A 19,561-nucleotide genomic window follows, 5' to 3' on the forward strand; every position below is an offset into this window, starting at 1 on the left:
CTATAGGCCTCCAGCATCTCTTATGTTTGGGACAAGTGTGGGTTTGACCCTTGGTCAACATTCTAAATATGCAGAGTGATGGAGTGGCTGGACCATGCCTAAAGTTGCTGCTGTCCAGACACTGTTGGAACAAATGGGATTTTAATAACAATGTTAAGTTTATCTATTTGCTGTATTTATGAAAATCAAGAAAAGAAGTCATTGGCACATTTGTGTCCAGAAATAGCTTTAGAAAAGCTCATTCTTTGATCTTAGGAGTTGGGAAAATAAAAGATTTCTTATATTTTCATCTTAGATCTACAGGTTCTGAGTCTACCACTTCTGTCTGAGTGGGGAAACTGGGGAAAGCAAATTCTGTTGGGACTGATGTCAGGGGCTTGGGTCTGGTACAGGAACTCTCCCATTGTTGCACAGTCTAAAAGCTCACAAATTTTAAGAGACTTGGAAGTATGTGTGTGGACTGAAATGGAGAGATATGAGTTCAGAAGATCTTGTAGGCTGTGGATGAAAAGGAGTTATAAGATAAAGGGATTCCTTGTGCATGGGTGCAAGAAGAAGGAGAGGACAGTAGATGGGCAGAGGGAGAGGCTCAAGGCAGATGAAGAAATTTGGTTAAACCAAAGAGACAAAGAACTAGATATATTCCAGATCCCTTCCAGCCCAAACCATTCTATGAGTCTGTGATCTCAGCTACCTCAGGCAGTTCCTTGCCTAGGTCTTCTGTCTGGTCATTTCTTTAAATAGTCCCTTTTAGATTTAGTTTAGTAGGCATGCAGACAGACAAGAACACAAAAACAAACAAGAAAACTAATGCTCATTTAATATTACAGACGATAAGGATTTTTTTTCCTCCAAATTATCATAGTGGTGTTATTGATTTACAACAGAAGCAGGAAAAAGATCAGGGCCTGTTTAGAAGAGTGGATGTTTTGATTTTATTTTAACATTGGAAGGAGCATTAGGGGATGTCAGCCTGGCATTGGTGCCAGTGAAGGTCACAGAGCCGATCATCTTGAATGCCATCACGCAAGAAGTACAGGAAAACCAGGGTATGAGGTCCTGGCATGGGTTTATGAAAGGCAGGTCTTCCTTGACCAACCTGTTCTCCTTCTGTGACAAAATGAGCTGTTTAGGATGAGGGAAAGGCTGTGGATGTTGTCTATCTAGAGTTTAGTAAAGCCTTTTACACAATTCTCCATAGCATTGTTTAGCCAGGAGAAAAGGCAGCTCAGACCTTATCACTCTCTACCACCGCCTGAAAGGAGGCTGTACTCAGTGAGAGTCAGTCTTTTCTCTCTTGTAGAAAGTGACAGGAAGAAAGGAAATGGACTGGAGTTGCACCAGGGGAGGTTTACATTAGATATTAGGAAAAAAAAAGTCATGGAGAGGGTTGTCAAGCAATGGAACAGACTGCCCAGGGAAGTGGTGTGACATTGTTCACAGGGGTCCCAGGATGAGGGAAGAGACGAGAAAGTTGACTCCATGTTCAGAAGGCTTGGTTTATTATTTTATGATATATATTATGTTAAAACTATACTAAAAGAATAGAAGAGAGGATTTCTGCAGAAGGCTTAGCTAAGAATAGAAAAGGAATGAATAACAAAGGTTTGTCTCTGACTGAGACAGTCTGGACACGTGGACTGTGATTGGCTATTAATTAGAAACAACCAGATGAGACCAATCACAGATCCACCTGTTGCATTCCACAGCAGCAGATAAGAATTGTTTGCATTTTATTCATGAGGCCTCTCAGCTTCTCAGGAGGGAAAAATCCTAAGGAAAGGATTTTTCATAGAACAAGTCGGTGACAGAAGTGGTGAAGTCACCATCCCCGCAATGTTTAAAAAACACATGGATATGGCACTTGATATGTTTTAATGTTGAACCTGGTCATGGTGCTAGGTTGATGATTAGACTTGATAATCTTAAAGTCTTTCCAACCCTAATTATTTTATCATGCTGTGATGTCTTATGGTTGTGTTTGTAAACCAGTTATTTGAAGTTCAACTTCTTTGTGTTCATTGTGACTGAGACAGTCACCAATCACCACTTTGTCCATTAATCCCTCTCTGCTTCCAAACAACAAATCTAGGTGGGCACATTCCCTAGTCGGTTCCCTTAATATCTCCACCAGGAAATCATCTTCAACATGCTTCAAGACTGCTTGTGTCCATTGTATAGTGTTCCTAATTGAGGTCTAGGAAGTTAAGATCACCCATAAGGACAAGGACAGCTGACCTAGAGATATTTTCTTAATTCTTTTTGGAATAATTCCTTAGTGCCATGGTCCCAGATGAGTGGTTGATAGCATACTCCCACAACAATGTGCATCTTCATCTTCCCAGAGACTCTCAACCACATCATCACCAACCCCTCCCTCATATAAAGAGCCATCCCCTGACTTCCTTGCACTGCCTATCCTTCTTGATGAGCCTATAACTATGTTTTAACACAATAACACAATGAATCAACAGTATTGTTTTATTTGGTAAAGAAATTTCTTAAAAGCAAGATCATTTAACCTAGGTTACTTTGCAGTTAAGTTGTTAATAACCCCAAAGTCTGGGGCCACATAATTATACCAAAGTTTACACCTGAGCACTACACTAAAGGCATTTAATGCACTGTATCAGTTCAGTTGCTTTATTTATCAGATCTTTGTTTCAAATAAAGTGCTGAATTATTTGCCTTCCCTGTGCACAAGTACTGTAAATAAAGCTTCAAAATTACTTGTGCCAGGAGGTTGCTTGGGCTTCTATTCTCTTCTTATGCAGATTGTGGCTTGCACAAGTCAAATAGAGAAGCATTAAAACAAGTCAAATAGAACATTGACTGTCATACAAACCTTGTTCATAAATCATGCTCCAGCTGTCTTGCACATAAGGATGAACTGTTAATCACACCAGACTGGTAAACATCTTCATAATAAGATCATCCTTTTCTCTTTTTTTATGGTCTGACAGAAGGGACACGATGTTTAAATTTCCTTGGGAGTCTGAGTGGCATTTCATGAGCAGTTGAAATTTTTATTTCTCAGATTGTTGGAAGCAAACCCACTCAACTGCATTTGATGAGATGGGGGAAAGAACAGAAGTAGAATTGCAGAACTAATCTTACTATATGTGTACCCAAAATGCTTCTGAAGAGTTACAGGTGACTTCCAACAGCTCTGTGAAAACTGCCTCCATTTTGGCAGACCTTCAAGCCATGGGAACAGAAAATGGTGAGGGATTTGGTGTTTAATTCTCTATGCACCCTGGTCCACGCCTGGATTCTGGTCTGAAGATCTGTCCGTTCAGCCTGGTGGGAAACATTCCCCTCTCTGCAGCATTCTTTTGAGATAACTGAAAATATACTCCATTGCATAGCAGAAATTGGAGGATTTAGCTCATTTAGTCTATAGACCTTACTTTTAATCATTCCACTGCCCTGGTGCAAGTACACATTTTTGACTTTCTTGGTAAGAGTGTTTGATGTTTGCAGCTTTGTTGGAAGCTCTTGCCATAGACTCCAGGGGTTTTAAATGTCAAACACTCAGAGGCTGTTTCTGAGGGAGTGACTATGGGGAGTGAACTCTGAGCATGTTTCACTGTACAAGTCCCTCTCTCAGTCGTTTGTCAGGTGTTTGTTGTCAGTGCTGGTGCTCTGTGGTCTCTCCTGCACTGAGTGGCAGCGGAGCGTGTCTGGCAGCCAAGGCCCACCCATCCGGGCTGGGGGGAGGATCGGGAGGGCAGCTTCAGAGCAGCTCTTGGCTGGAGATAAAGCTCCTGGGGAGAGAAAAAGCCAGGCTAATAAGTTAAGGGAAAAAGAAAAAGGCAAATGATGCAAAAGTGATCACTCACCACCTCCTGGCAGCAGACCAGTGCCCAGCTAACCTCTGAGTGATGGCTGCTTTAGCTAAATCTACATCCTGCCACCCCTCCCCAGTTTATTGCTGTGCATAAAACCTTAATGGCATGAGTTATACCTTTAGTCAGCTGAGCTGCATAATTGTGGCTGTGCCCCCTCCCAGACTCTGGCTCACCCACAGCCTGCTGACCAGTGTGAGGAGTGGAGAAGGCCTTGAGGCTCTGCAGGTTCCCCCACAGGAATCGTGCTGGTGTGTAACCCACACTGCTTTGGTCACCAATCTGTACCAGGCTACCACAGGGCTGCTATGGAGAAAATGGGCCCCATCCCAGCCAGACCCAGCATGGTTGTTGTGACAAATGAGCTTTGTCCTTGATTGTGGATACTCACGGCTGTCTTTTCCAGGCCTGTGTTAGGCTATACTTGTAAGAAAATTTAAAAGACGGGAAAAAATAAAAGAAATTGCACAGAATAGGCAAATCATAGAGACTTGTGGAATTCCCTGCTCAGATTAGGTGTTGTGCCCCCACACATGTGCATACACAGAGATATCTGCTCTTATTAGCAGTTTTCATAGTGGATGGCTTTCATTCGACACTAAGGGAAGAGCTAGTCTTTGGCAAAATGATGGTGCTATATTGTAGTCACAATGAAAGCATTTTTGATAGGATATTATGATTAGTATAGCACATCAATTATTATTATTAAAATGCCACAGGATTTCTACAAAATAAATTAACATAGTACAAGCTGTAAGCAGTGTAATACAGAATTTGTAACAAATTTAGTGACTTGAACCCTGAGCAGATCAAGTCAAATCCTAGTCCATGCTTTGCTCTGTCAATATAGCAACTATAATTAGACTCTCAAAACATATAAAAGAATAGCATTGTTTGCATCCTCCATCCTCAGAGGATGCAAACAATGCTAAACAATGCTGGAAGCATCCCTGCTGCTGGAGACTGATGTGTTTCACTGTCTGTTCAGGAGCAGTTCTCGGTTAGGTCCCCCCCTTATGCCTCATAACTGGTTGGATCTCTAGACCATGGGCATCTGCACTTCACCTCCCTCTTCCATGGGGGCCTGGTGGCCAGGGGCCTGGGACCCTCCAGGACAGTAAGGAGGGCAGCAGTCACCTGGTGCCAAGGAATCTTGAGGATGGGAGGGAGGAGAAAAAATGGTTTGTCTGGGTTTTCTTCTGGGTTCACAGAACTTTCAAGGCCTGAGAATGAGGTGAAGGGTAATGAAGATATGATCCACTCAGTGATGGGATGGCTGCTTGCCTTATGAACTGGCATTAACTAAATCCATGAGCTGGGGTTGAAGCAGGGTGTACTGGTGGCAGTGGCACACATCAACACTTCACTTCTAGAGTGACTTTTCGGGGAAGGCAAGAATGAGGCATGTGCCACTGCCACTCAGCTCTGAGGAGAACCCTGGTCCCATCAAGGCTTGCAGGAGTAGGGTTCAGAGAACAGTGGTGTGAAAGCAAAGGGAAAATCTGCCTCCAGGACAGGCTCTAGAGCAACAGGGGAGGAAGGTCACAAGGCTGGGAGTGGAAGCCTGCACCACTGTAAATGGCAGGGCTCTGGACTTGGTTAAACAAGTAAAAACATTTGTTCTGTGGTGTATCTGCAACTATATGGATAATGTGCAATATATACACTATACAAAATACATTCCCATTGCATATATGTGTTTTGCATGTATAAATATGCATACATAGAGAGAGACAAGAAATCAATCCATCTCCAGTGCAGTTCATGACATTAGAATAAAATAATCTCTATTGAATAGTAGCCCTCACAGATAGAAATGTCATGCACAGTTGTCAAAAAGGCAGTATCAAGGTCTAAAATAAAGGAAAAAATTATGTCTCATAGTCTTTAAAACTCCATAAATTGACATGCATGCATGTCTAATGTGAGCTGTGTTACAGTAGCTTGCCTGCCATAATCTTAAGCCTTTATTTCATATGGAGCTGCTCTCCTGCTATGTGGTTTGTTTGGGTCCAGCAGTGTCTGAGTTCCATGCTGTCCTGCAGGGGATGCTCCTGTGCTCCCTCAGTGCTCTTGCCTGAAGATGACTTCATAAACCATGGCAGGATTACCTGAAATATGAAAAAAGGCTAGCAATGTCATCAGTAAGAAGCAGGATTTGAGGATATTCCACTTACAGGAGCCAAACTTCCTCTGAACCTGCCAGTTTTATGATTTGCCACCACTTTCTCCATTGCTGTGCACCATCACTTCCAGCATTACTGCCTTGGCACTTCTCCTCATCATCCCTCAGAGAAAAGAAGGAATGATGTCTGTGGCTACTCTGTCTTATCTGCCCAGGGGGAAGGGGCAAGCAGAAGGGACACAGTTGCAGTGCTGACCCTGGAGAACTTGGAAAATAGCTCCATCCTATTTCAGCTATTCCGGGATGTTTTCTGTCTCCCTTGAAGGTAACTCAGTTTCAAAAACAAGAGTGCTGGGCACCTTTGCTTTGAGCAAACAATTTTAACCTGTTGTAAACCAAACAGTCAGTCCTGGTACTGAGGTAGCCTGGGGCAGCCTGAGCTTTCGGAAAAGGCAGTGTCTGTTTCTGTGGTATTAGTGGCTCCCTCAGTCATATCTCAGCACCCTGGGCAGTTTGGGTAGGCTCTTAATGCAGATCTGTCAGCGTGTCCTCCCTCACCAGGCCTTCCCTGAGTGCTTCCTCTGCCCTTGTTGCAGGCCAATCTCCTCACGTGCTGTCTTCTATTTATTTTTTTTGGTTATTTTTAGTGCCCGCAAACACATTTCTGCAACGCCTATCAGCAAGTTCAGTTTGAAAATTCAACTTATGTATTTCAAAAACTGAGCAAGATAACTGGCTTTCTTGAATAATTTTGTGGGAAAATTATGCCATGTAATGCTGAACACTGTATTGACCATGAATAGATGGAGTTGTAGCCTTATTCTTGAAATGAAGGTCAACATTTTAGAGAAAATACATTGCAGCAAGATTTTAGGACTGTAAGTAAACTTATCAAGATTTAAAATAAGCACAGTGGAATCTTGATTTTGACAAATGAGATAAAGCAGCCTCCTGTAGACAAAGAGAAAAAAAAGGGAAATGTGAGTTCACCAATCTGATTACAAGCCAACTGTCAACCAAATTTATAGATATTGGATTAGGACAATTAAGGACTCCTGCTTTATATTAAATTATTTTCCTCACTCACAGCAGTAATGTACATTTGCTCTTACCAGCAGATCCTCCCCCAACACGTGATGTAGTAGGAAGCACTTTTCTGCTTTCAGTTACTTGGTGTTTCAGAGGAGGCAAGAGATTTTGTGCAACTTCTGAGGAAAACCAAACTTTTAAAATCAGTAAACCAGTAACTCCCTGTGCCTCTAAAACTCAAGTTATAGTTCAGAAGTCCTGGACTTCTTAAAACTCCCCTCCATTTACCTTGCCTCGATCTCTGAAGTGAATTATTGCTGCATTTTGCTTCCACATTTCATAGGTAAAAACTAAATAAAGATAAGAAGGGCTCTGCATTTTACTAGCATTCAGCTAAAGCTGCAGTTTCATTTTGCATAGAATTGAAACTCCTTGAGCTCTTAGCTGGTTGACAACACATTCCTAATATTAAAACAAACAAACAAAAAAAGATCAACCTGAGAGCAAAAGAAACTGCTAAGTGTTGGTACAGCTATTAAAATTTCCAGTTTGTAGTCATAGACTATAAGGGAGTACCTGTCAAAAATTACAAGGTTGGGTGACTGGATGTTTTGTTATAGAAAACCTTCATGCAAGCAAAGTGGCCACTAAGCATCTTCTATCCCAGTGACATGTACCAGGGATGTGGATGGTTACTTGAAATCATTCACAATCCAACTTGTGCACACTCTTCCACATAGTTTTCACTTCTTTGTGTTCAGTTACCTATGTCCTTATCCTATCTGTCTTGGTTTTGGTTCCCTTCCCCAAGTTCCTTTCACTTAACAGACATTTCTTCCAGACCTCTACATAAAGTATTTTGCTTAAGAGATTTGTCTGCTCATATTAGCATACAAGTGATCCTTAGAAAGATCTGAATCCTTGAAGCTAGTAACTGCAGAAATAAATACCAAATAATAATTATAAAAATTACTAAACTTCCATGTCAATTAACAATTTTTGTCTCCCTTCATGCAGTTTACATTTAAAACAGGAAAATAAAAAAAAAAGGAACTTGAGCTTCTGCAAACTTTGTTGATCACATGAGTATTACCCTTTCCTGATGCCTTTGTCTCCTAGCTGATTATACTCTCTCATTAAGCATTTGCAGTTGTGTCCTTTGGTGTTCAGATGAAGAGAAAGAAGATACAGTGTAGATTACTGTTGTCTTGAGTGGGTTATGTCATGTTACATTTCCCCCTACACCTCAGATGAACCACTGGAAACCACTTTGATGCTGTTCTCTTCTGCTCCAGTTTATGGTTTTTTTTAGAATCTAATCTTTCAGACCTGGAAGTGCAAAGGATATGGTATGTTAAACTTTTATTTTAAATTTGCTCTTAAACATTTTTGACTGGAACTGTTGTGAAAGAGTTTAAAAAAAAATTCTACTTCTCTGTTTTCCAAATGGTTCCATTTACTGTTATGGTTAGAAACTGCAGAGAATTATGAAAGGAAAGGATTTATCTGTATTCCTGTACTTCAGAATGAGCGTAATATATTTTCTACTTGCTGTAACTTCTGAGGTGTTCCTCTAGCCTCTCCCCCATGAAAAAATATATGGAACCCCAGCAGAAAAACTTCCATCAGAAACACATAGCTGTACTGTTGCTGAATATTTAAAGAATGCCCTAAATCATTAAGAGTTTATGCACATGCCAGTTAAGATCAGTAGATTACTTCTTTTCAGACTTCTTATAAAGACAAGCATAGATCACAGAGAAAAGAACAGCTCCCAAACTCTATCTGTACTATTAAGCAAGCCTTTTGTTGCGAAGACAGTGCACAAGACAGCATTGCTTTTTTTGCTCTTATTTAGAAGTCTTTTTGTTTTTTTCTGGTACTATAATGGATGTGAGGTTTTACACATGTGAATATCCAGATACAGCAGCAGAATGTAACTCTATACAGTTCAAATAGCTAATGCATTAAAAAGATTATCAGGAAAGGGAAGAATATGTGAAGAAGTGAAGGACAGAAAGCTAGGCTGGTGCTGCCACCACACTTAGGTCCCTAAAAAAACTGGACTACATGAGAAACTTACAAGTATATTCATGAAGACTTTCAAACCCCAGATTCTTTGCACCTAGTTCCAGGCACCTAAATGTGCAGCGTTACCCTCTGTTTGGTGTGTCGTAAGCCAGAGCTCTCTCCATCTACAGAGCCAAGCAGCAGCTGGATAGGGATCTCTCAGTCTCTTTCTTCCTTCCCCCCTTCCTCTCTTGAATGTCAGTGGAGCCTAGGTTAATGACAATAAAGTAAGAAACTTGGATAAGCGCCTAAAATTAAGGGACTGAGTGCAATGGCTGCATACAAGTTCATGTAGAAAGATTGTGTCTTCAATCTAGACTGCAATCACACCTTGCCCATGTCATGCTCTTATACTTGGACAGTGTTTATTTTGGTTTATCACATCTTTAAAGGTTGAATCTAATTAGCTTTTCCTCCTGTTACATTAAGTATGTAGCAATTTGGCATGAAATAACCTCCCTTGCCTTCCAGCTGGTCCACAGAAATCAGAGGGGCTGGGTGTGTTTGGGCTTAATTTCTGATTTGAGCCAATTATTTACTACTAAGTCTGGTCAGGTTCCCAGATGCAACAATAGTCTGATTTACACTACAAGCCTCATCTCATTCCTGAACAGATTCACCATTTGTGAGTATTACTGATCACTCACTGCAAGTCTGGTTTAGTTCAGTAAGAACTTCCATGAACACAGATTCACCAACAATGCAATTTATTGGATAATTGATAAATACACTAGACTTGCAACATACAAATGTACAGTGCCATGTAAGTGCTCCCATCTTACCAAAGAAGCATCCCTAATTTTGTGAAGAGAGAGAAATAACTCCATAACTAGTCCATAAAATGGCTGTATTCTCATCCTCTGCCGATGAAGATTTCAAATGCCAGTTTATACTTTTGAGAGAAGTGGAAACGAGACTGTGGTCAAATATTCTGTTACTGCCACCTCTAATGGGGGACAGAGAGAGAGAAGCCACTTCTATGTAAATGAGGGATACCAAGAGCAACAAAGCAATTACAAAAACTTTAGGTCTTGCACAAGGAAAGTACAGAATTGTGAAACTTCAGCATCACTTCCTCTTCTACCTGGCTGACTGAGGGTAAAAGGGTTAGCCGTTTCTGCCTGATAACATATCATACTTCAGCACACCATCATGCCCAGAGCAATCCCTTAGCCACAGATCTCATGGAAATCCCCTTACCACATATATAACAGCATATCTCATGGCTGTAAGATTCATTCCTACACCTTCCTTGTTTTAAAGGTGGACTTTGATGTGCAGTGGCAGCCACTATTGCCCTCTCTCACTGCAGGTTCTGTATCCATGGCTGGTGACAGCCAGCATTTCATGGTCTGCTATGGTGTGCATCGTCAGATGCAAAGCAAAGGGTGCCCATGTGATGGAGTAAAATGTCTTGCAGTGCAAGGAGGCTCTATGGTTTCCCTATCAGCTCTCTCCTATGCTCCATGGGCACTTGCCTTGGCTAATGTTCTTGGCCCAGGGATATATTGCTCTGCAATAAAAGATGGAGACAGGCAATTGCTTGGATATCATGGGCCATTTGGCTAGGCTAGACACCCTTTCATTAGTATCATAATGTTCTTTATGTACATAAAATCCTGTGTCCTCTGGGGAAAAAAAAAGGAAAGGAAATACCAACATACACCTCCTGAAACTTTGAATCCTACTTGCACATCTAATCCTGGTCAGTGTTAGACAAAAAACGAGAATTTAGATGTACAGTTGGCCTGACCAAGTGTATAGTTGAAATATTCTCATTGCATTAAACTAATACCTCCATTTTTCCTTGGTTTAGGTACCTTGTGCAAAGATGTCAAATGCATTGCCATTTATCTTGCTCTTCATATTCCCAATGCTGCTGTCAGGGGCTTGGTTTCCCAAAACTCTACCCTGTGATGTTAAACCTTCAGAAGACACAGTGACAGTGGACTGCACTGACCGGCGCCTTACAGAAGTCCCCAGAGGGATCCCTGGAAATGCTACCAACCTTACCCTGAGTATTAACCATATTCCCCACATCTACCCAACATCCTTTGATCGTCTTGAAAACCTCCAGGAGATTGACTTCAGATGTAACTGTGTGCCTGTCAAACTGGGGCCCAAAAATCATGTGTGCACCACTCCATTAAAAATCAAATACGGCAGTTTTGCTGCCCTGACAAGACTGAAGTCATTGTATTTGGATGCAAACCAGCTGGCAGAAATACCCCGAGGTCTTCCTGCTACTTTAACCTTGCTGAGCCTGGAAGCAAACCATATCTTTTCTATCCAAAAAGCCAGCTTCTCAGAGCTAGGAAACATTGAGGTACTGTATCTTGGACAGAACTGTTACTACCGCAATCCATGCAATGTTTCATTTGAAATTGAGGAAACAGCTTTCCTGGGACTGAAAAAGTTAACAGTTCTATCCCTGAAGTCCAACAACTTAACACAAGTGCCACCCAATTTGTCATCTACTTTAAAGGAATTGTATATTTACAACAACATGATTCAAGAGATTCAAGAACAGGATTTAAGTGGCCTTCCCCACCTAGAAATTCTTGACCTAAGTGGCAATTGCCCACGTTGCTATAATGCCCCATATCCTTGCATTCCCTGTCCCAAGAGCTCAATTCAGATACATTCAAAGGCTTTTGACTCCTTGGAACATTTAAGGATTTTGCGGCTTCACAGTAACTCTCTTCAGAGCATACCCAGCAGCTGGTTTAAGAACATCAAGAATCTCAAAGAACTTGACCTCTCCCAAAATTTCCTTGTGAGGGAGATTGGAGATGCCCAGTTCTTGACACTTCTCCCCAGCCTTGTGCAGCTTGATCTGTCCTTTAACTTTGAGCTGAAGGTGTATTCTCCCTACTTGAAGCTTTCTAAGACATTTTCCTCCCTCTCTAACCTGGAAACCCTGAGGCTCAAGGGTTATGTCTTTAAAGAACTGAGGGCACAAGATCTACAACCACTGCTCAGTCTTAGGAATCTAACCATGTTGGATCTGGGGACTAATTTTATTAAAGTTGCAAACATGACAGTGTTTGGAGAATTCCCAGCTCTTAAGTTCATTGACCTCTCTGTGAATAAAATTTCTCCTTCTTCAGGGGAAAGCAACTTCTATGGATTTTGCTCTAATCCTGGCATTTCAGTAGAGCAATACAACAGGCAAGTACTACAAGAGATGCATTACTTCAGGTATGATGTGTATGAGCGAAGTTGCCGTTCTAAAGACATAGAGGCTTCTTCCTACCAATCTTTAGTTAAGGAAGATTGCCTTAACTATGGAAAAACTATGGATTTAAGCAGAAACAATGTCTTTTTTGTTAACCCTTCAGATTTCCAGGGACTTAGCTCCTTCAAATGTCTCAACTTGTCAGATAATGCAATAAGCCAAGCTTTAAATGGAAGTGAATTCTCTTACTTGTCTGGATTGAAATATCTGGATTTTTCTAACAACAGGGTCGATTTGCTATACCAAACTGCTTTCAAAGAACTTAAACTTTTAGAAATTCTAGATCTGAGCAATAACCAGCATTATTTTATGGCAGAAGGTGTTACTCATATGCTTAGTTTTATGAAAAACCTAGCCCATTTGAGGAAGCTGATGATGAATGAGAATGACATTTCTACCACAATTGATACGGGAATGGAAAGTCAATCTCTTAGAATTTTAGAATTCAGAGGAAATCGTTTAGATGCCTTATGGGTGGATGGCAACGCTAAATACTTGTCCTTCTTCAAGAATCTGACCAACCTGGAAGAACTGGATATTTCCTTCAACTCACTCAGTTTTTTGCCTCATACTGTTTTTGAAGAAATGCCTCCCAGTCTCAAAATCCTCAATTTAACAAATAATCGACTGAAGAGTTTTATCTGGGGAAACCTCCCCTCTCTGAAGAACTTGGTAACTCTGGACCTGAGCAATAACCTTCTGACTAATGTTCCCCGAGAACTGTCCAATTGCTCTTCATCTCTCCAAGAACTGATGCTGCGAAACAATCGCATTCAGCGATTAACTAAATATTTTCTCAGAGGTGCTTTTAAATTGAGGTACTTGGATCTCAGCTCAAACAAGATTGAAATAATTAAGAGATCTAGCTTCCCTGAAAATGTCATTAACAACCTGAAGATGCTGCTTTTGCACGGCAATCCTTTCAAGTGTAACTGTGAGGCTGTGTGGTTTGTCTGGTGGATCAATCGGACGCAGGTGACCATTCCTCTTCTGGCCACTGACGTCACCTGTGCTGGCCCAGGGGCACACAAGGGAAGGAGCGTGGTTTACTTGGATTTGTACACCTGTGAGCTGGACACATCCTATTTGATCCTGTATGCTCTGTCAGCTTCAGCCATCCTTGCCTTAATGGTGTTCCCGGTGATGAGCCATCTCTACTTCTGGGATGTGTGGTACAGCTACCATTACTGCACTGCCAGGCTGAAGGGCTATCGGCGCTTGTCTTCTCCAGCTGCTTGCTACGACGCCTTTATTGCCTATGACAGCGAAGACCCAGCTGTGAACGAGTGGGTGCTGCAAGAGCTGGTTGAGAGGCTGGAAAACCAAAAAGCCAGGCAGTTCAATTTATGCCTGGAAGGAAGGGACTGGCTCCCAGGACAGCCAGTCTTTGACAACCTTTCCCAGAGCATTCAGCTGAGCAAAAAGACCATATTTGTGCTGACCAACAGGTATATTAGAAGTGGCCGCTTCAAGACAACATTTTATATGGCCCATCAGCGGCTTCTGGATGAAAAAATGGATGTCATTATCTTGATATTTCTTGAGAAGGTTTTGCAGAAGTCGCGCTATGTCCGTCTGAGGAAGAGGCTGTGCAAAAGTTCAGTCCTGGAATGGCCAACTAATCCTCAGTCTCAGCCCTACTTCTGGCAGTGCCTGAAAAATGCCATCGCTACAAGCAATTCTCTGGCTTACAACAAGCTTCTCCAAGAAACTGTTTAGCTCTACTCTCTCTGTCAATATTGTTATGATGCACAAGATCAAATGATCCTAAACAAAATATCCTGAACTTCATTTGCGGAAACTGTCAAAGCCTGGAAGCTATGCCTTTTTGATGTTATACCCCAAGATGAAAGGCACAATTACTTTGAAATTCAGTAATTCCAAATTGAATAGAAAGTGCTGCCAGAACAGATATTTAGTTGACATTCTCCTTGCTTTGCACTGATCTCTGCACAGGAAGGGAAGTTGCTAAAATGGGAAGGTATATGCGATCAGGTTCTTTTGGGCTTGCAAGGTGCTTTGTGAAAGCAAGGAGTGGGAGCAGGACAACAGAAAGGCAGAGGAATAGGCACAAGGCAGTTGGAAAAACCTAGACAGGAAGGGAAAAGTAAAAAAGAGAAAGTAGAAAAGGTGCTAAGGAGGAACATGCAGCTATACTAGAGTGTAGCAGAAGTTCAGATGCATTTACTGCTAATTTCCAAACAGATTTCTCACTTTGCCTTTCATCTGCCTCCTGGGCTTTTGGCTGAGCTGGCTCCTCCCTGAAGACTTTAGGGCTCCTCTCTAAAGTTGTACTATCAGTTTGAGGACCTTTTCCACCCAAGCCCGGAGTGACCACTCTTTCTGTATCTTGGGTGTTAGCTGCTCTAGCCAGGGCTGGAGCCTGAGGAATACCACCTGTCCCCAGGAAAAAATTTAGACAGAATTCGGAAGTGAAAAGCATGTAAGATCATGTCACACAGGGAAAGCATACTTCCCACTGTTTCTTTAGTTGTGCTGTGGTTCTCCAGAGAAGCCTTAAGCTCTCCTTCATCTCCTTGCTCCCCAGGCAGGTCCCTCTCCCACAGCAGCTGATGGGGCACTACTAAACACTTGAGAGAGGAATAGGTCTGACTTTAAGGACATCCCGAAGATGTGAAGAAAAATAAACACCTGTGTCTATTCCCCACTCTGTTTCACAGTACAGGCTCATTGAACACATAAGAGTATTTCAAGTGAAACCTTTTGTAATGGCAGCCTAAACCTCTGAGCATGACATAGGCAGGTTCTCTGCTTGATGTGGTGATGTCTGTTTTGGGAGAAGCAGCACATTTTCACCTTGCTGGGTGCTTCTGTCTGCAGCAGTCTGGGCAGCTTCTCCCCTCTTGACCAAAGCCCTTTTTCTTTTCTGGCAACTAGTCTTGGTGACATCTCTGGCTGTTGTTGTCATTGTTAACTGCTTTAAACTTGTTTATTTCAGATGCCACTTGCAATTCCTCACCTAAGTATTCTGGCTGATCCTTTCTTTTATCAACATGACAGAAAAACAAAGAAACACAAGAAAATAAACTTTATATAATAATGTAACAGATAAGAAGGGTTTTTATTTCTCAATTTTTCACAACATTTTTATTGATTGAATAGAAAAGTAGGAAAAAGATGAGGGTTTCTTTAAAAACTGGGAGTTTTAGAGTTATATTTTAATAATGTGTATTTCTGGTGGTTTTGTTTGTAAGCCTAAACAATCTGTATGTCTAAATATAACAAACTGTAATGTGACTCTCACCATAAGGTAATACTCAAAACAGGAACCTCTATCCCACAGTTACTCCCACACCATCTCACTCTACCTCCCCACCAAATCTCTGTTTGGAGCAGATCCTCTTTCTCAGCCTCACTGACAAGGGCAGGAACGCCAGGTCACTTAGCCTTTCTGAGTTCAAGAGGAGAGGTTTTTTTTCTCTTCCATTGAGAAGCATGCACAGGATGGGTATGAGATGAGTAACAATGAGTATAAATTGATGCAGGTACTAAGGGAGGTGACTAGGAAAGGTATCCTCCTTGATTTGTTGCTTGCTAACAAGAAGGTCTCATGAGTGAATTGGTGACTGGGGGACATTTTGGACCATGAAGCAGCTGAGTTTAAAATATCTAGTGACAGGAGGAAAATAGCCAGCAAAATTCTGGGAGGACTAGACTTCAGGCTGCTCAGGGAAGTAGTTTGTAAGGCCGCTTGAGAAAATGGTTTTGAAGATGCTGGGATCTACCAGTGTGGTCAAAATTTAAACACCACCCTCTCAGAGCACAGGAGCATGTAATTCCAAAATGCTGGAAGTCAAACTGGTGAGGCAGAAGACTGGCTTGGCTGACTAGGGATCTTTGTCTGGAGCTAAGGCAGATAAAATAAAGTGCACGGCCAGTGAAAGAAAGGCTGGGTGACTTGGGAGGATGTTGTGGTTTAACCCCAACTGGCAACAAAGCACTACACAATCACTCACTCACTTCTCCCTACCCTGGTGGGATGGGGGAGATAAATCAGGGAAGAAATGTAGCACTTGCTGGTTGAGATAAGGACAGTTTAGTAGTTGAAATGAAGTAAAATATAATATTGCAACAACAAAAATAGTAAGAAAAAAGGAAGAGAGAGAGACAGAGGGGGAGAAAGAAAACCCATGAATGACAAGTGATGCACAATTAATAGCTCACCACCAGCTTACTGATGCACAACCCATCTCCAAACCACAATCAGATCCCTTTCTGTGTAACTCCACCATTTTATATACTAGGCATGAAATTCTATGGCACAAGATATCCCTTTGGCCATTTCAGGTCAGCTGTCACAGCTGTGCCCCCTCACTTGGGCATTTCTCTCTGGCAGATCTTAGAACTTGCTTGCCTGGATGGTATAGTTGTGTCCAAATTACAAACTACTGAAGAGTTCTGAAGTTTCTGTACATGAGGGTGTTGTGATGATATAGCTTGTGATTTGGTGTGAGGTCAGTTGGGAGGAGGAACTATGGATTTTTGGCCAATTTAAATGTGGACTTCTACAGCTGCATTAACAAGTCTTTGTGTCATTCTCCCTTCAGAGGTGAGATTATAGGGAGATTTTATGAATATCTCATCCTAATGAAGGAGTTTAAGAGGGATGCAAGATGCAATTATTTTAATTGCAGCCCAAAAGCTGGATTTTTCTCCATTAACTCTGTAGGTGTTTGCATTGAGAACACGTTCAGTAAGGCAAGGTGGCTGCTGCTCCAGGCTTACATGTGCAGCAAGTTGGTCTTGAAAACCCAAGTCACATGGACATCAAAGTATCTGATATACTATAAACACCCACTGTGATGACCAAAGAATGTTCTGCATCACTTGCTACTTCCTTACAGAAATTGTAACAGGCCATGGCTAGATTTGGTATTTTGCCTACATGGCCTGGAAAAACCATATATGGAATAGAAGAAGCAGAAAGAGGATAAAGGAAGAAGAATACTGGTGAATTAATTGAATTTTTACCATTCTTTTGGAATTGGCAGAAAAAAAATGTGCTATTTACATTATTGTTATTACTGTGGCACAAAAATAGTAATCACTGAAAGTTGGTAAGAAGAAACCATACTTACAGCACAGACTTATATGACTGTAAAATCCTCTCTATCTCTTTGATCTCTCTGTTTTAAAGGACTGACATATGAGGACCATGCAGGTGCCTCCCCTCTGAGAGAAGTTTATATTTGAAGGGACTTCTGAAATCAAAACAAGTCTGATTTCAACAGAGCTTGTTTAGTCTCTTGTTCTGCAATAAAATTGGGGCGCTATGTAGCAAACATGATATTCCATAAAGGAACTTTATAACAGCATCTTTAAAAACACACCGTGTAGTAGATCACACTGGGGGTCAATAGGCCCTCTAAAACTGTGAACTCAATTTTTGTCTTCTGACTAACCCTGCCTTTTCATTTCCTCAATCTTGTTCTGAAAGTATCTCCCTGTAGAAGTTAACCCTATGATAGGTTGTTCATTTGAAAAAAAAATCAGCCACAGGCCAAATTTCACCATTTACTACAAAGAAGATATTCAGATTATTTTGGTTATAATTACTCTCAGTTGCCTCTGGATGAACTCAACTTCACTGAATGTCTATGGAAGTTATTCTCGTAATTTGGGAAGACAGATTTTGTGTCCAAATACAAAAGACATACACATTAATACAACATTGTCTCTAGAAGTATAAGTGATAAAAATAAAGTACAGAGAAGTCAAATAATTCCTACTAAATCCATATGCTGCTGCTGAAATTAGAAAGGGAATCTGGATATCCAATTTATAAAAGCAACCTGTGTGCATTCTTTAGTTAATGAGCAATTAGAGGTTATTATACATGGGATTATTTAATTAGAAGAATAGCCAAAATCGAGAATCAAATGTGTACCTGGTGAGAAATTTTTTAATTTGGGTGTGTAAAGTATGAGACAGTAGGAAGCCCTACTAAGTTCTGAAAACTAAGGTTGTTAGGGTGGTTTTCTTTGGTGGGACAGTATCTTTGTTCAAGACATTCAATCCTGAACTAGAGAAGTGTACCAGAATAGCCAGAGAAATCCATGGCCTTATCTCTCTTTGTTTTCTTTCCTTTATTTTTTCTGCATACTGCTAAGGGCAACATTTTGAGCAAAACCATCTCTAGGTAACTTGAGCTTTTTTTCAAGAGAAACTCCCAAAAAATCAAAACCATCTTTGCAGATGAGAATCCAGAAACATATGAGGAAATAAAGTTTCAGTTTTTTTCTAGCAATGACATTATTGAAAGAGTGATAATAGATTTACATAATTCTGGAAATCTGGCAAGCTGTAAAATGGAAGGTTTACACTTTTAGTTTCTAAATATTTTTCTGAATATTTTCTTTCATTTTACAAGCTAAGTTCTAGTCACACTGTCTTAGCTATGTGGTTTATCTATGTCATACTCCCCACAGTAATATCTGCAACTCTAGTATCATATATCTTATCAGTATTTTATTAAGATTCCACAAGAGTGAGAAGGTCTGAAAGTATGTCTTGCCTAGAAACACACATGCCCAGTCTGGTATTTTCCAACAGACAGAGTAATTTTCAACTAAAGAGCAACGCTGTAAATAAGTCCTTTGTGAATATGCCTTCTTTTCCTGACATAATGTTTTATGGTTTTGCTTTGCTAACTGAAGAAATAATTGAAATCTAATTTCCAACAGATCTCCCACAGTGACAAATTGTTTTCAGTGTAGAAGAACACAGGAAAATTTTCTGAAACATAGAAGAAAAGTTTTAGCTTATATTCTTATTGGCTGGTTTCCTAATGATTCTTGGCCATAATTTACCCACAATATTTGAGGTCCACAAGTCCATATGGAAGGATTATATTAATACAAGATTATGCTCTTAAACATAGGAGCTGAATCCTGCATTCTGTATATAATAAAATTTCTTAACCTAATTACCTTGGTCTAAGACTTACTTTTAGTTCTAGTATTAACTCAGGAAAAACAATCACTGATCCATGTTCTTGTTTGTCTATCCTGAACTTCTATTAATGATGCAAAAGAAAGAACTTCCAAAGAAACAATTTTATTGACCCTTGCTCCTTTGGAAAAAGAAATGTCAAAGTCCTTCCATATTCCCTGCAGCCTCTCACCTTGCATGTTCCTGTCAGAAGTTCTACAGCATCACTGTGACAGAGTGTGTTTTAGTGTCCTAAATCCCACCTCAGGCAGCACTGGCATCAGCTCATCAAAATCCCAG

The 19,561-nt window shown here is 40.9% G+C and overlaps 1 protein-coding gene across 1 annotated transcript; it reads left to right on the top strand.

The window, feature by feature from the left end:
* The first annotated feature begins 8,087 nt into the window (after positions 1–8,087).
* On the top strand, positions 8,088–18,578 carry LOC132323931 (toll-like receptor 7). Its single transcript, XM_059839771.1, has 2 exons — positions 8,088–8,351; positions 10,889–18,578. The coding sequence occupies exons 1-2, from the start codon at positions 8,349–8,351 to the stop codon at positions 14,027–14,029; spliced, it is 3,144 nt and encodes a 1,047-aa protein (XP_059695754.1). The 5' UTR covers positions 8,088–8,348; the 3' UTR covers positions 14,030–18,578.
* Positions 18,579–19,561: the final 983 nt, after the last annotated feature.

Source organism: Haemorhous mexicanus, chromosome 2 (genome assembly GCF_027477595.1).
Source record: "Haemorhous mexicanus isolate bHaeMex1 chromosome 2, bHaeMex1.pri, whole genome shotgun sequence".
Taxonomy (NCBI): Eukaryota; Metazoa; Chordata; class Aves; order Passeriformes; family Fringillidae; genus Haemorhous; species Haemorhous mexicanus.